Raw genomic sequence first — 20,566 nt, 5'->3', positions numbered from 1 at the left:
TATGTCTGAGTTATAAACTGTAGAAAAATAGCAGTATACTTCCTGCTTATGCATGCACCCATCAATTTAGACAGAGAAGAGAGTTACATATTCATTGTTTTATTGCATTAAATCACACATCTGTCATATATGGAAATCATGTGAACCAAGTTTTGCATGTAAAGAGATATGAAGTATAAGTACAAGTACAATTATGTGATTGTAGTTCTGTACACAAAATAGTTTTTAAGTGGCAACAATAAATCACTCGGCATTAATACTTGAAAGCGTTTGAGACAGCAGCACCTAATGGAAATGTCACTTATGAAGTTATGCAAAAAGCTACTTAAAGCTACAAAGCAGCTTATATTTTTTTCCAACACAGGATGTGACAGATCTCTTATTGCGTCAGATGCTGCCCTGGCCTTTTGACTATATAGCATTTTAGAGCAGTGGCTCCCAACCTGGGGGTCCAGACACCCACAAGGGGTCATAAGATTAATCTGAGGGGTTGTGAAGCAAGAAAAAACAAAAACCAGCTACAAAGAGTTACTTGAATTTTCAGGGTTGTCTCTAATCTTTTGTTTTTCCTTACTGTTTAACACTGATTAGTTTTAATTACAGGGGCATAAATATGTAAATAGGGAACCATTGTTTTAGACAAAGCTTTCCAATCACACAGCTCAAGCTGTCACCTGCTAACTAGTCTTTTCTTACAACAAACCATACCCATATCTACATCATGACTTTCTTTCAGGCTTTTATCCTCATTTTCATCCTCTGCAAACACACCCCACGTGCATCAAAAGCCAACATGCTGCTGTTACACCGTAAGTGTTAAAAACTATGAGCTTCTGTGCTTACATAATGGTCCATATAGTAACATCAGTTTACCCAGAACTGATAAAGTTTAGAATCAAGCCAAGAGAATCTGGAAAAAGTAAGCAGGCACCCACTGTCTGTTGCACCATATTGTAGCATGCCAGCACATTTCTTAATACACATATTTGACATTTTCCTGCACTGAAAATATGCATATTAACATTTTAATATTTATATTACATATATTAATTACTTGTTATCTTTGAAATTTAATCCTTTAGTTTTTCTAATCCTTATTCTTCTTTCACTTAATCTCTAATTATTGCACATCAGAGTATAATCAGTCTAACTAGTTTCAGGCTGAAAAAAAAACTTAAAACATCAATTTACCAACTTCTATCTTTATGTGATGTATTGTAACTTGGAAACCAATGCTTACGCTAAAACAGTAGATATTTAGCAGTTATTTGACATATATACAGTGGATGTATTTTTATAGATGGACCCAGGTGAAAAATGTTTGGAAATGACTTCTCTTGTGTGTACATTATGTGTCAGGGATCATCTTGAGGACTCCTCTTCTTCACATACTGCCGCAGATACTGGATCGCTGATAGTGCACTCACATTTGCCAGCAGAGCTGAACAAGATTTTAATAAAGGTTACATTCACCAAGTTAAACTGAGAATTAAATGCGCAGCAATCGCTGTTAAAATTAGTTTCATTTTAGAAGGGAAGAGCAGTGAAAAATATTAGCAACTGGGTCTATTAGATTTTAAATCCAATGTTAAGTCATGAGCAAAAAACCCCAAACTTTTTTTCCTGAGAAAATACATTTTCAGGGCCTTTAATATTGTATTTCAGACATATTTGATGAATAATGGCTATCACAGCAGAAGTATCATACCTGCTTTCCAGGCATCAGCTGCCTCTGGATCAGAGGATTTCAGTACCCAGGAGGCAAAGGCAATGCAGACCAAACACATATCTGACTGCTTCAGCGTAGAGAAGATGCCCTCTCGCTCTGTAAGATACATAAATATGCAAAAAAAGTCATTTTCTTTAATTATAGTTATAAAAAAAGTCATTTTCTTTAATTATAGTTATAGGTTTGGATGTATTTCCTTTCCTTCTGTTGTTTTTTACATCCAGGACAGAGTACAAGAGCTCTTGCTTACTTGTTGGTTGTATAGTTGCCAAAATGCTCTGCTGCACTGTGAGCAACTGGGAAGGAGTTGAAGAGCCTTTTCCCTCTGTGAGTGCAGCGATTGGTGGATGCTTTCTCTCCGTCCTCTCATACTTGACTGGAAACACCCAGGCACCGGACCTTCGGCACCAGATGCTGCCTTTGTTGTGGAAGCAAATCTTCCTCATCGACAGCAAACTTTTCCAGCTGCGAGACCCACCAGCGGCCGCTGCAGACGTCCCGTGCTGATTGGCCTGGATGAAAGAGCGAGACACAACTCTGATTGGAGAAAAGTCATCCACATCCTCCGCTGCCATCTTGCAGTCTGCGCTCAGGAAGACATAGTCCGATTTTGGGAATGTAAGCTCTCTGATGGTGGGATGGGAACAAGAGAAGATGGGGATGGGTTTCTCCTCACTGCACTGGGAATCGTGGAGGGAGGAGAATGGTAATTCATCCCTGAATGTACAAAGAGTGTAGCCAAACATGGGAGCTACTGAGATGTCCTCTGGATCATAGACAGCAACGCACCTGGAGTCAGTCTTTGTTTTGTCATCTGCGAAAAAGTACTCAAACACCTCTGGGAAGGATATTTGATAATGTTCATCCAGTATGTCTGTGTTGGATAGAAAAGGTGCTGGTATTAGTGTGCCAAGGCTATCGCTCACTTTCAAAACCACGTTGTCCTCCAGAGACTGACAGCTGCTGAGAAACAGACTACTCTCATCATCACCAAAGGGTAAAGTTAAATCATCTGTGTTAAGAGCTTGTACATTGTGCATGCTTTTGCTCTTTGCTATCCGTCTTGGCCACGCAAGTTCGCTCAAAGTACGTGACTCCCGATTCTCGAACCACTGTCCCTCAAAGTCCTCCAAAGGCACAGGCGTTTCCTTTCCTTCAGAACTTGTGGATGACCACTCCTCGGGTGACAGAAAAGGATAGTCATCAGTCCTTTGGTTTTTGCTTTGAGGATCAGGACTGGGGTTCCTACTGGCTCCAAGGAACTGCCAGTACTCCTCTTCGAAATCTGAGGTTGAAAACTCGCAGCTTGAGCGGTCTGGCTTAGACTCGTCAGGCTGGGTGAAGTAGTCCGAATCGGCAGTGTCCGATGCATCCATCAGACCACTGTCAGACGAACTGTACTGCACAGTGTCAACCAGGGAGTTCTGACTTGTAAGAGATTCATCTTCGTTTGCCATTGCTGTTTCTTGCGTGTCCCTGGGAGGCGTGCTCTTACCCATCCTTAGCTGCAAAATGTCATTTATCGTCAGTTTTTCCATTTCATCCCAAAAGGCAGAAATGGCATACACAGGTCGAGTGTGGCCTGCAGCTTCAGCGTATGTTTCAGGGCTGTCAGCCACAGGGCAAGGTGTTACAGTTAAATCAGGAACAGGGGGAGGATTGAGCCGATCTCCTGAAGAGCTACCAGATGCTGAAAGATTTATTGTGTCATTTTGGAAGCCAGGTGTGTCCGAGAGCGTGTGGAGCACCGTGCTGTGCTGCGTGTTATCATCGCATGCTGGGTTATCATCTGGCATTTTGTTGGCTCTCTGGCCAGCAGATGGAAATGTCAGGGTGGGATCGACATCAGCTCGTTCATAACCATCGCAGTCAGTGGCTGCTGCATTGCAGGAGAGAACGCTGTCGCAAGGAAGCATTTTTCTGTCCTGTGTGAAGTCGCGCTCAGTCTGCGACGTCGGAGACCCTGAGTGCTGCAACTGTATTAAATCCACAGGTTGAAGTTTTTCAATGAGAAAGTGCTGAGTGTCCTCCACTGATTCGGCAGCAGACAAATAACTTTCAGAGTCATAACTGGGGAAGAACTCAACACCATCCTCGAACTCGTCTGACTCCGCACTCTCCAGCTGTGACGGGTCTTTGGGAGTAAAGGTGTCATGTGATGTGGATGCAGAGCTGCCAGTTTCATGTTTATTTCTGTCTGTTATCGGCTCAGTGATATTTTCTATCGGGGGATGGGAGATAACCAGTTTTTCTGATAAACTGTCTTCTTCACAAGACATTTGCAATGAATGTGAAATGCTCTCAGGATTTATTTCAGCACTTTGAAGCCCTCCTGAGTTTTGAACCATTAACTTTTGGATTGATTGAGTGAAGCCGCCCATGTCCCTCCCTCCCTCAGATTCATTTTTATCCATATTTATCTGTAACTCCAAGCCATTTTCAGGTGATTCCTCTTGCCCAGGGATGCACACGTGACCATTTCTACAAGGTTTTTTTTGTCTTCGTTTTTTTTTTACAGAGGTGGCTCGCACACGCTGTCGTGCAGGGCTGTCATTTACGGTCACAAACCAGCGCTCCTTCTCTGCTGCCCTTGGAGAGACACCACTCGTATCCTCACTTGTAGCTCCATCTGCGGCGTTTGGCTCATTCTCATTAGCCTCTGTTTGGTTAAGAGACAGTGGATCAGGTTCATTTCTAGAATGATCTGTTTCCATTTGCAGATCTCTGTTCACTTTTTCCAGGCTCTGTAGATGCTCCTGGACACTGAACATGCATTGTTGTCTCCCCTGTGATGTCTTCTGCAGTCCTCATGTGCACCTCTTTTGCACTTCCTTCAAGACAATCGAGGCATATTTCAGAGTCACTTTCTTCTCCAGCTTGTTCTCCACTGTTGTTGCAGCTTCATCGACAACTTCACACTGTTCTCTTCTCCTGTGCTGCATCCTGGGGCGTTGCTCTCTGCTCCATCACCACTCACGTCAGGGCTCTGCTGTATCTCATTCTGCCCCTTGTTGAAGACTGGACTTGAGTTTTCGGGATCCTCTGAATCGCTGAGGCTCAGGTTATCAGGGCAGGCGAGCGAAGGCTGCAGTAGGCGGCACTCCTCACTCTCATCGTAGAAGCTGGTCCAGTCAAACTCCGCAATGTGCATGCTGTGATCTAAATCATCCATTTTGATACCTCACACGCTCTTCAATCTGGAAAAAAAGAAGAGAAAATATAAAGATGAGAGTTAACACATTCAAATGTTTATTTTTCATTAGAAATGATAAGTTGCAATGTAGCAGTTTCATCCCCAGTAACCCCACTGGGTTATAGCTGAAGTTACATCAACAAATTGGAGTTAAATATAGAGCAGATGCATCTGTCTAAAGCTTAACGTTGCTGTAATCAGCTGTCAGTGGGAAACAATTGCGCAGAATGCAAAACAAGCTTCTGTGTTAGTTCAAAGCTGGAGAAGTGACGAGCTCAGAGAGCAGCAAAGCAACACCAGAGAACCTTGGTCACAAGCTCCATAACAGACTGACCCAAAATACTCCACGGCCCTGCTCTTAGAAAACATGTCATATGACCTGATATGAAAGATTCAGCTATCCAATGTCAGGGTACAACTTACTGTATCATCTTAACAAACACATTCAGTGGCAGACTTTTGTAAACAGAAAATATGAAATGATATAAACATTCAAAGCTTACTGAAAATTGTGCAGACTCAAATAATTCCTCATTTTCAAGCTATTGTTTTAGCTTTACGGTTAATTGTCTCAGCGTTAAATAGTCATCAGGGTCACTTTCACTTTAAACACGAGGAACACTGTTATTTAATTCTTTAAACTACTTTCCTTCAAAGTCATTAAAGGTCTTGTATTACTACTTCATTAAAACAACTAACATGAAACCTGTCGCTATAGTAAATCAGTGTTTATCTGTTTCTGCAGTAAATGGTGACCTACCTGTTGCAGAAGGACCAGACATCCAGTTTGAAGGTGTCAGTACTTTGTCCCTGCAGGAAACATTTCAGCTCTGATGTCCGTCCGTCCGTCTGTCCTTGCATATGTCAGACTGGGGCCTTGCCCTCAGCTGTTATAAATAGAGTAATGTGCCCAGTCACATGTAGCTGCTGCGGCAAACGTCCTTCCCTACGTTTCCAGAGGTGTGACATTTCAGTGACCAAAAATACAAGACCCCTTTACGTTCATCAGAGGTAAGATCAATAATCAATTTTATTATTAGACATGATGGACATACAGTGAAAGGGCACTGACATATTTTGTTACCATTATAGATATTCTAAATATATACTGAATACTATATTTAAAGTGTCAAAATAGTTTTAACTGTCTTCAGAATAATTTAGCTGATGCTTTTATCCAAAGTGATTTACAAGTGACAGACAACACTAAATCTTCAGTGCAGTAGGAGAGTGCAAATGTAATAGAAGCTAAATCTATGAGCAAGTGCAAGGAGATAAAAAAAAAAGTATGTGGCAAATAGTAAAGAAATACATTGTGATACCCAAAACTATTCTGGGCTGCAACATCAGTTTCTATCGCAAACATGTCTCCCAAAGCTGGAAATTAGAGCATTAATTAATTAATTTGGATATTTATTATCTCAAGTGAAAATAAAGAAATGTATTATCTTTGTTTCTCATGTGTATAATGTTAACAATCAGGATAAATTAAGTGTTTTCCAGCCCTGATTAAGTTATTTTCCTCTGGTGACAGCCAATCAATCTGTCCAACAACCAGTGGGGAAATTAAAAAGTAATAACCTGCACAGTGATGCATTGTCTATTAGAAACATGTCAAAATGATTCAAATGTGTCTTTAAACAATATGTAGTTTAAGCTAACAAGTGTCAAAAAACAGCAGTGTGATGGTTCATATAACTGCATAGAGAGAGACTGATTATGGAAAGGTGCTTTATTTCTGCAAACAATACGTACGTCTTCAGAACATTCTTCATGGCATTGAAACTAGTATATGTACATCATTACAAAAACAATACATCATTTGTAGAAAACAATATGTACATGTATTCAGCTTATGGTTTTCTGTACAACAGCAAACACAAAGCAAAGAAGGGGAATATTCATGGAATGATTGCTGCTTTTTCTCTGGCTCACTTCAGATTGCACCACATATACTGAAGATGGAAATGACTTTTCATACAGCCTTAGTGTTGTCAAGATATAAAAATATATGAAATAAAATACCACGTAGCGAATAAAACTTGGATAACTAGCCTTAGTTTTCAAATTGTGCACAGTAAAGGCCACTGGATACTATTCAGATACCCAATTATTCATCACGTCTAGACTAAATGTTTTCCTGGCTGCATTTAAAGCTCATAATGGCACAGCAATCACAGTAATGGCACAAAGTAAAAGCCATTTTCTTCAAAGAACATTTGGCAAAGATAAGAGTAGTCAAGTAATGTTCACATTGCAACAATAATGTTGCCAGTTTACAACAAAACAACCTCAATCACACTTGATGGCAACAAGTAATATTGAGAATTTCTTTTTAAAAGTAAAGTTTAACATCAGCTGATCACCTCAGACAAATAAAGTGCAGGAGGATTGAAAAATATTATGTTTTGAGAGAAAAACCTTATTGGAATCAAACTTAACTTCATGGACCAAAATTAGCATTTTAAAACTTTAAGTAGGATTACAGAAAAGAAACATGATTTTGTTTCTTAAGATTACCTCTATCAGTGTGCAGGTGGGTCTGCTGTGGAATGTAATGAATGATGCATGCATCTGCTAAGTATGATTTGTTGTACATGTGAGATACATTCACCTTGCTATAGCTCACAAAAATAATAAATACAAACGCAACAATAAAAACACAAGTTTGTCAAACAATCAACAATCAACACAGCGCCTACAATAACCCAACTCTCTCTGCAATGTCCCCTTAAACCAGAAGAATTCAAATTTGACACATGATTCATTCTCTTGGCCCGATTCTAATCAGTAAAATTCAGTGCACGGTTACAAAAATACAAATAAATATCACACACACGTAAAAAAAAAACAAACAAAAAAAACAATGTCCTAATTGGCAAACTCAGAAAAAAAACAAGCTTCCATCAAACGTTGCTGGACTGTCACTCCCACAGATCCACAGATCATTGTCACTGTTGCTCAACTTGGTCACTGGTTTTATTCCTCTCATGGGTCTAAAAGACAGATCCATGTAATTATGAAACCTTTCGCTTAAAGGAACAGCCAAGATGAGAGGACTGATACCAGCCTCATGTTTGTCTGTTAGAAATGGAGCTGCAGCCAGGAGATGTTAGCCTAGCTTAACATAAAGACTGGAAATGGGAGAACAGCTACCTGGCTCTGTCCAAGGGTCCAGCACCTCTAAAGCTCAATAATTGACACATTATATCTCATTTGTTTAATACATAATAAAACCAAACTGGAAAAGCAATGAAAAAGTCTGGTGAATAATCCCCCAAATTGTTGTTTTTCCATTTGGTTTTCATACAGAGATATAACTTGAATTTTTTTCTACAACCCCAGGCTCACTATTTCACCCTATTTCCAGTCTTTATGCTAAGCTAATCGGCCACCAGCTCTTCCTGACAGTGTTTAGACAAACCAAGGAGTGATCCTGAGTGATGAATCTGTTCATCACAACACTGCTGCATGAGCAGGTGGAAGCTACAAACTGACCCGTGACGTTTCAAATTTACAGAGAAATACTGAAACTATTTTTCCTTGGACACATAGGTTATCATGTGTTTGCTTGTTTTCACAGAAAAAAAGTATTTAATATGAACAAGTCAAAGGCTGTGTAGATAAGATGTTACAGTTACATTTGGCGTCTATACGAGTCAACTGGTTTTTCTTCACGCTTGATAAGAAAATCTAACATCCTTCCTGAGCTTTCTCTCCTACCTGTGCCTCCTACACATTATAGACTTGAGTAGAGGATGTGGTGGATATGGTGGCACTATTCACTGTCGATGCTGCGGACGGTCGCTCCCTTCTGACATATCTGGGCTTCCTCACTTCAAAACAAAGAAACACAAGCTTGTTGTTACTACAGTAGTCCTAAAAAATGCAGCACTTCTTTGTATTAGTCACTGGCTTGACATTACACTATAACCTGTTCAGCAAGATCAGAGAGGTAGTTTAGGCTGTAGTCTTACCTGAGGAAGACGGGATCATGACAGCCTGGGAGGAAAAATAAGAAAGGAATTATAACTATCCCTTAAAGACACAAACACATAGAAAATGTCTTTGTACTACCAGAGAACATCGCTGAAGTTAAAATAAACAGATTTACGGTCTTTGCATAAGTCTCTGAATGTGCTGTAATGCATGATTAGCTATGAACAAACAGTAAAATTGACTTACTGTCTCGCTTGGTTGGAAAATAAAGGCTGTAAAAGTAAACAAAACAAAATTATTTTTGAGTTTAACTGACTGAAAGTCAAATGATATCAATGAGGCAAAGCAATAACATTGTGCTTTTCATGTCCTTCAAGCACCTCCATGGTGTATTATCTAGGATTAAATGGGTGTGGTAAGTCAGCAGGAGCCGCTTCATATTTCAGTGCCTACCCTTGTTGCGGCGGTAGAAGATGCTCGGGAGTCGGTTGGAGCGTTTGAGGTAGAAAAAGGAGGCAACAGACAGGATCAGGAACAGGCTGATCAACAGTGTTCCCAGGAGAAGAGAGGCCGCCACGCCTGGCCCTCCTGCTCAAAAACACAAAGACACAACAGGAAACAGATGATGAGAAATATGATGATTATCTTATTGGCTGCATTTACTCTTATTGACACGCACATCTTGTTACCCACATAAAAGTATTTTGCTCTTTTTAACTTACATTTCAAATTCATTCATCCTAAATCATCACCCATAAATAAAATTTGTAAATCAGTCTGTAATAACTGTAGACATATCTTACCAATTTTAGGAATGACAGTAGTTACAGTTGTGTGATTCTTCCGCTCCACTGTGTAGTCTAGTGTGGACAGAAAAAGTGCAAATTTAAAAAAGTACAGGCCCCAAAACAGATTTTTTATTTATGCATATTTATTTTTGTTTATGAACAGTTCCCAGTCCTTACTGTAGGTGCAGACTGTTATGTTCTCCAGATCCACAGCTGCTGAGTCACAGAATATGCAAACAGGTGTTGCTGTTCTCAAGGACACGCAAGAAGCAGCCTGAGGTATTCAAAAGAATAATATATTTCAGATATTTTATGATGGAAAGAAATGTTCATGACTTGCTGGATATTGTGCATTTATATCATGTTTACTGGTGTTAAATGAAACAGAATCATTTTCTCTGCCTAGTACAGTTTTAAAAGTTTCATGTTAACAGAACAATGCTTTTCTTTTTCACAACATGTCAAGGATGAAGCACAGGGAGCACAATGAGGAACAGCATTTATTTATCCAAAGGTAGTGAACAGCTTAATAAATCATTCATCTGAGCTCACATGGTGAATAATCTCAATAGTTTTAAACTCAGCAAACACCTCACACACACACACACACACACGAAGAAGCAATTCAAACAGCAAATTACATTATGCTGTTGAAACAAAATTCAACTGACTGTGTTTTATATACATATCATCTGTGTATTTAGATTGATGACCAGAATATCCTTTCACTCCCACTAATCTCAAAGTGGTGATAATAATGTGATGTTCTACATGTAACTAGTGATAAGTCATTCAAAACATCCACAGTACCTGGTTCACAATGAGTGTCATTTGAACATGAATTGTTCACTCTCTGTTTCTCGCCACAGCACTCAAGCGAGTTCTGATGTAAGGCCTGTGAACAGAGCAGCGTTCACAGATTATCAAATGAGTGGAGCCTGAAAAAAAGAACACACTGGCCCTTTAGGTAGGTAATTACCTTTGTTACAGGTGTTTCTGGTCTGATAAGAATCACAGTAGCAGCCAAGACCAAAAGGAATGACAGAGCCATATTCGAACCCTTGGAGAACAAACAGGCTTGAATTAGATACACATCAATCACTCTGACTGGGAACACAGTAGGACATGTACTGTACCTTCACCCATTTATCCCACAGAAAAGAATGATCAAACTACACTTGTGCAGGCTGAACGTTTAACTAAAACAATAAATGCATTATACAAACTTAGATACATGTCACAGATTGAAATGTGAGAACTGAAAACTGTCTTTTATTTTAGGTGACAATTTTTTGTTACTTCTTGTGATTAGCCAATATATATTATTTCAACTTGGCTTCTTTTGTTAAATAAAATAAAAAATGTTTGTTTAAAAATCATCTTCATATCTCAAAGTAAGGTACTGAAAAAAGTACAGTTACTGTGGTATCGGTAAAAAAAACTTGGATATTGCATTGTCATATGTCTCAAAAGACAAAAGATACTGAAACCTACTGATATTTCTGAGATGTAGTGCAAGGCTATGTCACTTGTAACTTCTTTTTTTTTTTTTTAACTAAAGTCCATTAACAAATTTTGCTTCCCCCTTCATTTGTCACAAAACAAAACTTTCCCTTTTAAACACAGAGGGCTTTTATAACTGCCTTCACTTGGCTGATGTCACAATACGACAATGACAAGTTAAATTCTTGTTCTGTCTGTGGTTAGGTTAAAATTAGGGTCAGTCGGAAAAACAAATACACAACTGATGCTGCAAATTTAACAAAATGAGTCACCCACAACAACAAGAGTTTACATATCCCTGAGGGGGCAGCATTCAATAAGACTGATTGTTGTGATTGAGAACTTTACGTTATAATTTGTAACTTTTACACCTTCCTTTTTCAGTGCGACGTGATTATTTCCAGGGTAAATCGTTAGACAACACAGCTAATGTCTCAGAAATGTGCTAAAATCAGTTATGTGACACAACCAGTGTGTTTAGCTAGCTAGCACCTGTCACCAAGATGAAGTTGTGCCGTGAGTGTGTCAACAGTCAGCTAAAATAACGATGTCAGCGTTAGAGGAAACTGTGTGTCTAATCTGTGTGAATCTGTTTTACCTTATCGTGGGTATGTTTACAGCCACAGACTAACCACCACCTGCACACTGGTGAATGTAGAGACACAAAAAGTTCACTCACCAGCCAAACACCAGGCTTTGGCCTGACCAGACCTCCTCGGTGTGGTTTAATCAACGTCAGGTCTCTTCCTCCGCAGAGACCAGACAGTCACTTAAAAAAAAATGTTGGCGGATTTGTCATCAACACACCCCTGCAGGACAAACAGATAAGCCTGCAGCGCGGAACTCACAGCTACTGAGTTTCATTTAGCGTATACACTTCCGGGTGTGATTTTCAAAATAAAACCTCAAACTGTTTTCATGCTTTATTGACAAAACCTACGCACACAGTTACCAGTTTATCAGGTGTACTCATGCCTAGCTAAAACTAATGGAGGCGAATACAACTGTCCTGCAGTAAACTCTGCTTTCACGAGGGCTGCACGGGTAAATTTTTGTTGAAACTGTTTAGGTTGACTTTGCTTGATTCAATTTTTATTGGGTTTTAATGTTTCGTTTGCTGGTACAATGCTTGTTCTCACCCTTTTACCATTTTGTCCTTATCTCCTTATCTGCCCTTTGATTGTCCCGTGTGAACCGGACGTAGATGCAAAAGACAGGGATACTGTGCGAAATGTAAATCAGACTACATTAGTTTTAGCTAGTCCCTAATAAATGGACAACTGAGTGTATATCTGAGTACAAAACTGGCAGTGATTTTAATTATACCTCTGGGTCTGGGGCCCCAGGACAGTTGCCCACTTTGGTAATCCAGTCATACTGGTTAACCCACTTTAATGGGATTAGCAATGATAATGTACTGTTATATTGTCTGCGTCAATTGTCTTCTGTTGTTTTTAACACTGTGGTTAAGACAACATAACCCTATTAGCCACAAGATACATACCGACTCACTAGCATACCCACCAGCAGGAGCGTCGTGCATTCAAAGAACCTCATGACAAACTGATTTATTTTCACTTAGATAGAAAACATCTTAAAGAAATTGAATATACGTAATGGACTTGAGGGAAAAATAAATGTCGATGATACCATAGAGCACATAAATAAATAAATATGTTTTATAAATACAATACTATCTCCAAAGCAAATAAACACCTTAGTGTTTGCTCGACGTTTGTTTCGGTCATACCAAGTCGCGGAGGGGGCTTTTCAGGCGGTACCTGAATGCAGCCTAGCCTCGCTCTGGGAGGACGTACGGCGGGAGATTTAAATGGACCTACTCGCTACCTGTTTACTGCGCGCCTTAACTGTAGGTCTAATTTAGTATTTAAGTGTTTAATCCACGATAACCATGACACACCACTGAACTTAACACGACAAGCATGTGGTAAAACTCCTATCTTAACAGTTAACGCCAACCAAATTTTAAAGCGACTATGCTAGCTAAGTTAACTAGCTACTGACGCCTATTAACATACATCAGGTTAATGCTAACTAAGCTAACTTCCACGACTCCAAAACATCAGCGAGCTGCTGTACTACAGTTAGCTAAACTATTGCTAACTTGTCTTTGTGAACAGGTAACCAAAAGCAATGATGAATCATTTAAGGAACATAAAAGACATGCTGAGCATCCCACCCGGAAGCAGGTAACTAACTTTAACCTGTTAACGTCTCATTTACTGTGTATATATGAGGCTGTTGTCATTAGTCTTAAGTCTGCGAATCATAAGCTGGTTTTAGCTTCTCTGTGAGGATTTGATTCTTTGTTTTGTCATATGTGGCAATAACTAGGATAATTTGGGGTATTGTTGAAGGTTGAATAAAACAATTTGAAGTAATTAATTTGAATATGTTTCCTTGAGCTGATGCACATTATACTAGGCCCCTCATTTCATAGGCAAAACGATAAATTGATTAATCAAGAAAATTATTGGCAGATTAATAGATAATAAAAATGGAACAATGTTCAACTCACTGACACATTTCTATTGCTGCACAAACAAATTATGTGTTTGTGTTCTCTTCATGTATCAAACCTCACGGGGATAAAACAATCGACAGGAATGTGTCTACCAGTGGCTACTCCAGCTTCACAGACTCTCAGTTATTCTTTGGATCTCAGTTTTGGCCTGAAAATTCTCAGGGCACATCTCAGGATATGAGCATGTCATCCAGGACCTCCCAGCAAAGTTCACAAGAGGTGAGATTTATCAGCTTTGTCTTGTTGGTGATTCTTGGTGATGTCAAAGTGATATCATTCAGTGAGTTACCACATTTCTGCTTTTGTTTCTTTAGTAAGTTCATACATCCATATAGTGTATCGTTTTAACATAATGCAGATCTAAATAGATAAAATCTAACTACTATTTTTTTTTTACCACAGCATATAATATATTGTTTGCTATGTCTGTTTTACTGACTCATCTATCCCTGTGCTATTTCTGATAGTATTGGGCCATTGTGTGCCATGTTGGAAATCAATGAGCAGGTGTATTGTTGGTATGAAGAGTAGGTGTTTCAGTATTGATAATTCTGTGATACAGTGCATTCTTGTTTGTCTTTATGAAATCAATAAGGCTTGTGATAGGAAAACATAACCTAACTATGGGACCATGAGTATGTACAGATTTATGAATTACCTCTCAGATTATGTGAAAAATGGTTATGTCTGTTTCATATGTCTTAACCTCTTGGTTTTTTTTTGTCCCTATTTAGGGCAGTGATCCAAAAATGTCAAACAGTTATCACACTAAACCTCTCCTGTTTGGAGACTTGAAGGACAAAACTAGAGCTTTTGGCATACTGGATAAATTTGAAGATGACAGGAAAAAGGCTAAAGAAAAAAATGTCAGGTACTTGTGGGATTCATACACTTAACAATAATAATACATTTTAATTGTGTGTATTTACCTCTCATAATTACAATGAAGCTCTGAGTGCTTTACATCATTGCATATACTGTACATACATATAACTCATTTGAAATAAATAAAACCTTTGCAAACACAGCAAATATATTACAAGAGGATGAAATTATATAAATACGGTTAAGAATTAGATGAACGTTAATTAAAAAACAAATGTAGTCTGCAGACTACATAAAAATGGCCCTTATCACTTGTGAATTCTTTTACTATCTGTCCTTTTTCTTAAACAGTGATCTTTTAGTCAAAGAATGTCAACTTACTAGAGAAACTCTGAGCAATGTAAGTGGTAACAGGCATTCATTCTATTTTCTGATTATACCTCCTCTCTCCTGTAGATACAATATGTAAAAAATACTATAATGTCTTTCAGATACAACAATTGGTCACTGGCACAGAAAAAAATATGGCTGTGTGCCAAACTGTCCTTGAAAAATTTGACAGTTTTGCATTAACATGTAAGTTTCCTAAAGGACTGATATGTATTTATTTCAAGCTGCACCCTGCATAGTATAGATGTGGTTAAGATATATATATATATATATATATATATATATATATATGTGTGTGTGTGTGTGTGTGTGTGTGTGTGTGTGTGTGTGTGTATATGTGTATGTTTAAAAAAAAAAAAGGCAGTAAGCAAGCATTTCTTGGCACCAGTAGAGGGTGCTCTTTGCCCAATAATTAGACCTTGGTCACTCATAATCTCACCTAAATTTGTGAAATTATTTCATGGTCCTGAAATAATTTCACAAATTATTATCCATTGACCTCTCTTTTATCTTTCTGTTGGTTCATCCCAGTGCAAAATAATCTGAAGGGTCTTCAGAGAGACATTTCCCAACAATTTGAGACTCTGGTAAATAAAGTGAACTCCCACGAAGAGGTGATCACAGAGCTGGACTGAAAGGGTGAAAAAGGTGATTAGCATGTAATTTATGGTGTAGGTAGCTGCATTTTCAATTACTTGAGAATAGATTTTGGTTGTTAGCAAATGTTTTCGATTAGTGATGAGGATAATTGTTCATTTCTATCCTTAAGAATGGAGACGCCACAGCAGAACTTGGTTTAAATCTGCAAAGCTTAAAGAGTAGTCTCGAGAGTCTTAGAGAAGAACAGGAGAGAGAACGAAACATGCTTGAGGAGGCCCTGAAGCTGCTCAGCACCCTGGTCTCAGAGCATTCAGCCAAACCCAGTCCTCAGAGAGTGGTGGACAGTGCCAATCAGACATCACCAGGGCTGGAACAGTCACTCTCCAACATCCTGCAGGGCAACAAGGTTGAAGGCACTGCGCTTTCATGTATATCGTACAACCCTGAACACAAACAGGTTGAAGTCCCCCCTCGGGATCCCAGCTGCTGCATTGGAAAGAGGAAACTTATCCTCAGAGGCCTCAGGAGGCGCAAGAAAAGGCCACTGGTGCTCTCACAGAGGAGTAAACGCACTGTCCCGGATGAAAACATTCAACCTCTGATGAACTGTCACAAACTGCAGAATGTTTCAACACCTCTCTGTGAGCGCCGTGTTCTGAACACAGTAACCAGTCGTGACAATCTAAACCCAGACTGTCTGATACCACTGAACAGGGAGAGGAGGTCCAGTGAAGCTGAGGGTGTTTCATCACCCCTCTCACCTGCTGGTCTCAGGATAGCAACAGCTCAGTGTGCCTCACAGGAATCGAAACCATCTTAGAGAAGCAGTCAGTTGAGCCCAAGACCCCAGTGAATCCTGAAGGTTTCTGGCAGTTGTTTCAAATGGATTGCGATTCTGATTAAGGGGTTTTGGAGGATGAGCAGAGGACTCAGAACAGTGTTGTGTTTATTATTATATTTATTATCACTTGTAGCCTATGTTCTGTTAGTTGTGGATTCAGTTTTTGAAGAAAGAGTAAGTTAAGGACAGAGTGAACCACAAAGAATTACAAATATTTAAGTTTTTAATCTTGTTCATTTTTTTGCCAACTGAAAACAAATTGCAGATAACAGTTTAGCATCTATACTTTAAAATTAACTTATTCACTACTGATTTTGCTGACTTTACATTGATAATAAACTGAAAGGCATGAAGATACACTGTTTTGTAGTAATAGTGTCAGTGATAGCAATTTGTCAATTTCCCCTTAATGTCACATCCCATACATGTGTTTTTTGATATTCTGTCCACCATTTTTATATCACTGGTTGTAGACTAAATATTAGAAACACCTCTCAGTATAATGCAATACATTTCAAAAGCACCACAAACTACAGACTCTAAAACTAAGTAACACCTTTCTAAAACAGTTTTTGATAAAAAAACAAAAAAAAAAAAAACACAAAACAACTAAACACTGTAACATTCATGAAGGCAGGATTTATTGCAGGACTGTTGGATAAGACTGCATTAGTTGGAACCAGGTATACCTAATAAACTGGCAAGTGCACATTTAAATCAGAAATTAAAAAGTGTTTGTGTTCAAACCACAACAACCATGCTACATTATATTGCTAGGTTGCTTGTTTATTAGCACAAAAACAGTTTTAATCTGCTTGAGCAAACATACCTCATACCTCTCATAATTCTTATCTGTTTACTGTCAAAGGACACCATTTCCTGGTGTTGATAATAATACTGTTTCAGTTATGAACCACCAGCTGCAGGCGATCAATCTTCTCTGCAGATGTTACACAATAAAATTAAAAAAAAGCAACAAAAACACTATTTACAAAATTATCTTTCTATTCTCCTTCAACAGCGTGCAAATCATTAACCGCAGATCCTCTTTCATGCAGAGCACTAAGACCTTTTCTGCTTGAAAAAAATGAATGCCTTTGGCCCAGCGTTAAGTGCATTAATAATTAGTAATTGATTTCTGTCACTAATTCTCCCAAACAGACTTTGATCTGATCTGACAGGGGTGTCACTGTTTGACTAAGTCTGCCGGTGGGGACATGAGTCCCCTTGGGTTGAGGCTTGCCACTAAGCAGACGTCATAGTTGTCGTGCATCAGGGCGCGCCGAGCCACCACTGTCCACCGGTTCTCCCATGGGTCCAGCTCTAAAATGTCCTTTGTGATATCGTCGTGGCGATCTGAGGGTTGTGAAGACACAGAAGGAGTATTTACAGTCATTTGGAAACCTCTTTCAAACATCTTTCTTTCACTGGATGTGGATATTTCATTACCTGCTCCTTTGTAATATCCACACACATAGATCTTGCCTCCCACCACTCCTGCATTACAGGCATTGGTGCGCAGTGACAGCTGTGCACATGGGAGACGAGGGCCATCCCTCCAGTAGTCTCCATCCGCGTTGTAGATCTCCACAGCATCGAGGCAGTGGCGTGACTGGCCGCGGTCCATGCCTTCACAGCCAATGCCTCCTGTAGGTGCAAAATCATGTTCTCTTCAAATGGCAAGTCTTACAGAAATCAGTAGATTCCAAGTCATTTAGCAGAATCATGACAATAATGTGCATTGAAATAGAGCAAATAGTCTTACCCATTACAAAAATTTCACCATTGAGTACCACAGCACTGCAGCGGTACTTTGAGTACTTCATGGGACATAGTTCTGTCCACTTGTTTGTGTTTGGATCGTACTCAAGAAGGCGGTTACTAAGACGGTCGGGCTCATCATCCATCCGGTATGACTGGATGGATGACAAAGCAGAGCAGGTGCACTCAGACAAGAGTCACACACTAACACTGTAAGAGCTGTTATTAGATGTGTTGATACTTTCTAGATTTCACAAGAACCAAACAGAGCGTAGGTGTATGTGTGTTTTCATGTCACCTGTGGGGTTCGACCACCCATCACATAAAGGCGATCTTTCATTCTGACCACGCTGTGATAGGCCAAAGGCAGAGGCAGGGGTGCAGCACTCCTCCAGGGTCCACCCTGCAGAGACCATCGCTCTACACAATTACTGATGAGAAACTGGTTCTTCAGCTTCATCTGCCCACCCAGCAGGTACAGAGTGTCACCCAGTGATCCGAGGGCGTAAGAATCGCGGTACTCTGCTGAAGTCAGGCGCTCCCAGCTCCCTTGGGCCTCAACTTTATACCTGCGACACAAGACTGCGGTCAGTACCATCTGTGTGGGGAAAGCTAATGCATCACTTCATGTTCATCTCACCTGTAGATCTCAACTGTCACGTCCTTCTGTCGGGCCATTCTGCGCGCACTCGCCTCTCCTGCCACAATAATGTCGTTTCTTTCAGTTACGACCCCGGCACACACATACCCCAGAGCCTCTCCATAGCGAGGTGAAGTGATGTAGTAGGTTCGGCCTGTGGATGGGGCATAGCAAAAGCTGCGCTCAGCAAAGTTGCCATATCTTGACCTAATCCCACTGCCATCATTCCCGACACAGAGCAGCAGATCTGTGGTCTCCATGCCGTACCGCAGCTTTAGTTTACGTGGTGCAGCTGAGGGATGCATCGTTGTGGCCTCCAAGGCTTCATTCAGCATCTCCAGACATTCAGCATCAGCCAGCAGGGCCGTGTTTCTCCTCATCGCCTCTCTTAGGTAGTCAGGGTTTATCAGCGGAAGGCGAACCTTCCTCAGGAGCTCTGGAAGGTGGCGAATGCGAACCTCTTCATCCATCAGCGTGCTGTGTTTGACCCAGCGAAGGACCACATCCAGGATGGTCTCTTCTCTGGAAACATTAAGGTCATCAGAGGTCAGGAGCTTCCCCAGCTGATGAGCCTCCAGCTCCAGGACCTCCTCACTCTGGCAGACTTGGACAAAGTGCTGCCTCAGGTAGCGCTGAGCTTGGTCAGCCAGCTCCTCCGCACCGAGGTCACGGGCAAAGTAGTACACGCCGAGGCAGTTGGAGGCATCCATGTTCTCGGTCATGTGCTGCTGACAGCGAGTGAAGACGTCGTCCATCTGCAGGAGAAAAGCCGCAATGGAGATGCCTTGTACGTTGGAGTTGGTGAGAGGGAGATCTGAGCAGTACATGTAGTTCAGGAGGAGAGCCAGGCTGTCCGCGGGGGTGTCACGTAGGAATATTTCTCTGTTGTTGCACTCGCGAAGGCCACATGTAAACATAACACGGAAGTAAGGGCTGAAGGCGGACAGAACAACTCTGTGACAGGGAAAGCTGATGCCCTCAGCCACCAGCACCACATCTGTCAGATGCTCAGTCTCCCTCATCCTCCTCAACTGGTCCAGCAGCACCAACCCATGTTTGGCTGTAAGATCCATTTTGCTTCAACTTGTCAGTAATAATAATATTTACAAAGTCACACAGGAGGTTTTGTGCACTTGTGAACAACTAGTAAGGAGGTTGTGTCTGAAAAACAAAGAAGATAAATCAGAAACGAGGTTAAGTTGCCATCAATACCACACCATACCTTTTTTGATTTTGCAATATAATTTTATGCATCTTCACGTGAAGATATGTGTAAAGCAAATGTTTTTTACTTAGTTACCACAAGCAGTTTTGACCATTTATGAAAACCATTCTACCTACAGTAACAACAAACCTATAAGGAAACTTTCAACATATTTCAGCAGCCAGTATTCTAACAAACTACATTTTCTGATTAGTTTTATATATGGCAAAAGGCCACCATTGTTGATATACAAGAGCATGTGCAGTCTTACAAGTGAGTACTATAGCTGACCATCTCATGCAGTATGCTTGCCCTTTGTTTAAAGTCTTACCAAAGTCATCAGTGCCTCTTGTCTGCTGTTGTCTTCGGTCTAAAAAGACCAGTGAATATCCATGTTTTTCATCAGGCTATATGTGTTGTTGATGTTGCCGAACATGTCAGTCAGGGGGGTCAGCGAGGGTCTGAGTGATTGCAAGAGACAAAGATATGTACCCCCTCGGCTGCTGAGGCCCTATGAGCCACTAACCCAAAAATAGACAGTGTTGTGGCACACAGCAAGTGGGTCAGAGGGGTTTGAGAGATCTGGACTGCCTAGGTTTTTAAGGAGT

General features: G+C 40.3%; 4 protein-coding genes across 8 annotated transcripts; 1 reads left to right on the top strand and 3 right to left on the bottom strand.

The window, feature by feature from the left end:
- Positions 1 to 83: 83 nt before the first annotated feature.
- On the bottom strand, positions 84 to 5,861 carry LOC108889339 (PPARGC1 and ESRR induced regulator, muscle 1). The gene is made up of 5 exons (XM_051074618.1): positions 5,683 to 5,861; positions 4,593 to 4,926; positions 1,980 to 4,536; positions 1,709 to 1,825; positions 84 to 1,441 (listed from the first exon to the last, which is right to left on the bottom strand). Exons 2-5 carry the CDS (start codon positions 4,899 to 4,901, stop codon positions 1,356 to 1,358), a joined length of 3,069 nt encoding a protein of 1,022 aa, XP_050930575.1. The 5' UTR covers positions 4,902 to 4,926; positions 5,683 to 5,861; the 3' UTR covers positions 84 to 1,355.
- Positions 5,862 to 6,639: 778 nt separating this feature from the next.
- lg12h1orf159 (linkage group 12 C1orf159 homolog) lies at positions 6,640 to 12,028 on the bottom strand. 2 transcript variants are annotated; one of them, XM_018685794.2, is made up of 10 exons: positions 11,832 to 12,028; positions 10,629 to 10,709; positions 10,460 to 10,544; positions 9,827 to 9,923; positions 9,665 to 9,721; positions 9,315 to 9,449; positions 9,108 to 9,133; positions 8,900 to 8,924; positions 8,646 to 8,758; positions 6,640 to 7,918 (listed from the first exon to the last, which is right to left on the bottom strand). In XM_018685794.2, the coding sequence occupies exons 3-9, from the start codon at positions 10,478 to 10,480 to the stop codon at positions 8,655 to 8,657; spliced, it is 465 nt and encodes a 154-aa protein (XP_018541310.1). In that variant the 5' UTR covers positions 10,481 to 10,544; positions 10,629 to 10,709; positions 11,832 to 12,028; the 3' UTR covers positions 6,640 to 7,918; positions 8,646 to 8,654. The 2 variants fall into 2 exon arrangements, with proteins under 2 accessions (XP_018541310.1, XP_018541309.1); XM_018685793.2 differs by having other exon boundaries at positions 6,640 to 8,758.
- Positions 12,029 to 12,079: 51 nt separating this feature from the next.
- Positions 12,080 to 16,712, top strand: iho1 (interactor of HORMAD1 1). Of its 4 annotated transcripts, XM_018685790.2 has the most exons (8): positions 12,971 to 13,100; positions 13,294 to 13,362; positions 13,778 to 13,916; positions 14,432 to 14,568; positions 14,874 to 14,922; positions 15,014 to 15,098; positions 15,444 to 15,560; positions 15,682 to 16,712. In XM_018685790.2, exons 2-7 carry the CDS (start codon positions 13,307 to 13,309, stop codon positions 15,545 to 15,547), a joined length of 570 nt encoding a protein of 189 aa, XP_018541306.1. In that variant the 5' UTR covers positions 12,971 to 13,100; positions 13,294 to 13,306; the 3' UTR covers positions 15,548 to 15,560; positions 15,682 to 16,712. The 4 variants fall into 4 exon arrangements, with proteins under 4 accessions (XP_050930152.1, XP_050930151.1, XP_018541306.1 ...); XM_051074195.1 differs by lacking the exon at positions 12,971 to 13,100 and adding an exon at positions 12,080 to 12,196 and having other exon boundaries at positions 15,444 to 16,712; XM_051074194.1 differs by having other exon boundaries at positions 12,936 to 13,022; positions 15,444 to 16,712.
- Positions 16,713 to 16,972: 260 nt separating this feature from the next.
- On the bottom strand, positions 16,973 to 20,451 carry kbtbd12 (kelch repeat and BTB (POZ) domain containing 12). The gene is made up of 6 exons (XM_018685787.2): positions 20,290 to 20,451; positions 18,755 to 19,915; positions 18,413 to 18,683; positions 18,119 to 18,269; positions 17,803 to 18,000; positions 16,973 to 17,709 (listed from the first exon to the last, which is right to left on the bottom strand). Exons 2-6 carry the CDS (start codon positions 19,825 to 19,827, stop codon positions 17,540 to 17,542), a joined length of 1,863 nt encoding a protein of 620 aa, XP_018541303.1. The 5' UTR covers positions 19,828 to 19,915; positions 20,290 to 20,451; the 3' UTR covers positions 16,973 to 17,539.
- Between the last annotated feature and the right edge of the window lie 115 nt (positions 20,452 to 20,566).

This window comes from Lates calcarifer, linkage group LG12 (assembly GCF_001640805.2).
Source record: "Lates calcarifer isolate ASB-BC8 linkage group LG12, TLL_Latcal_v3, whole genome shotgun sequence".
In the NCBI taxonomy this organism is placed as follows: domain Eukaryota; kingdom Metazoa; phylum Chordata; class Actinopteri; family Centropomidae; genus Lates; species Lates calcarifer.
Note: the sequence above shows the minus strand (reverse complement) of the source record. Positions and strands in the feature narration are given on the sequence as shown.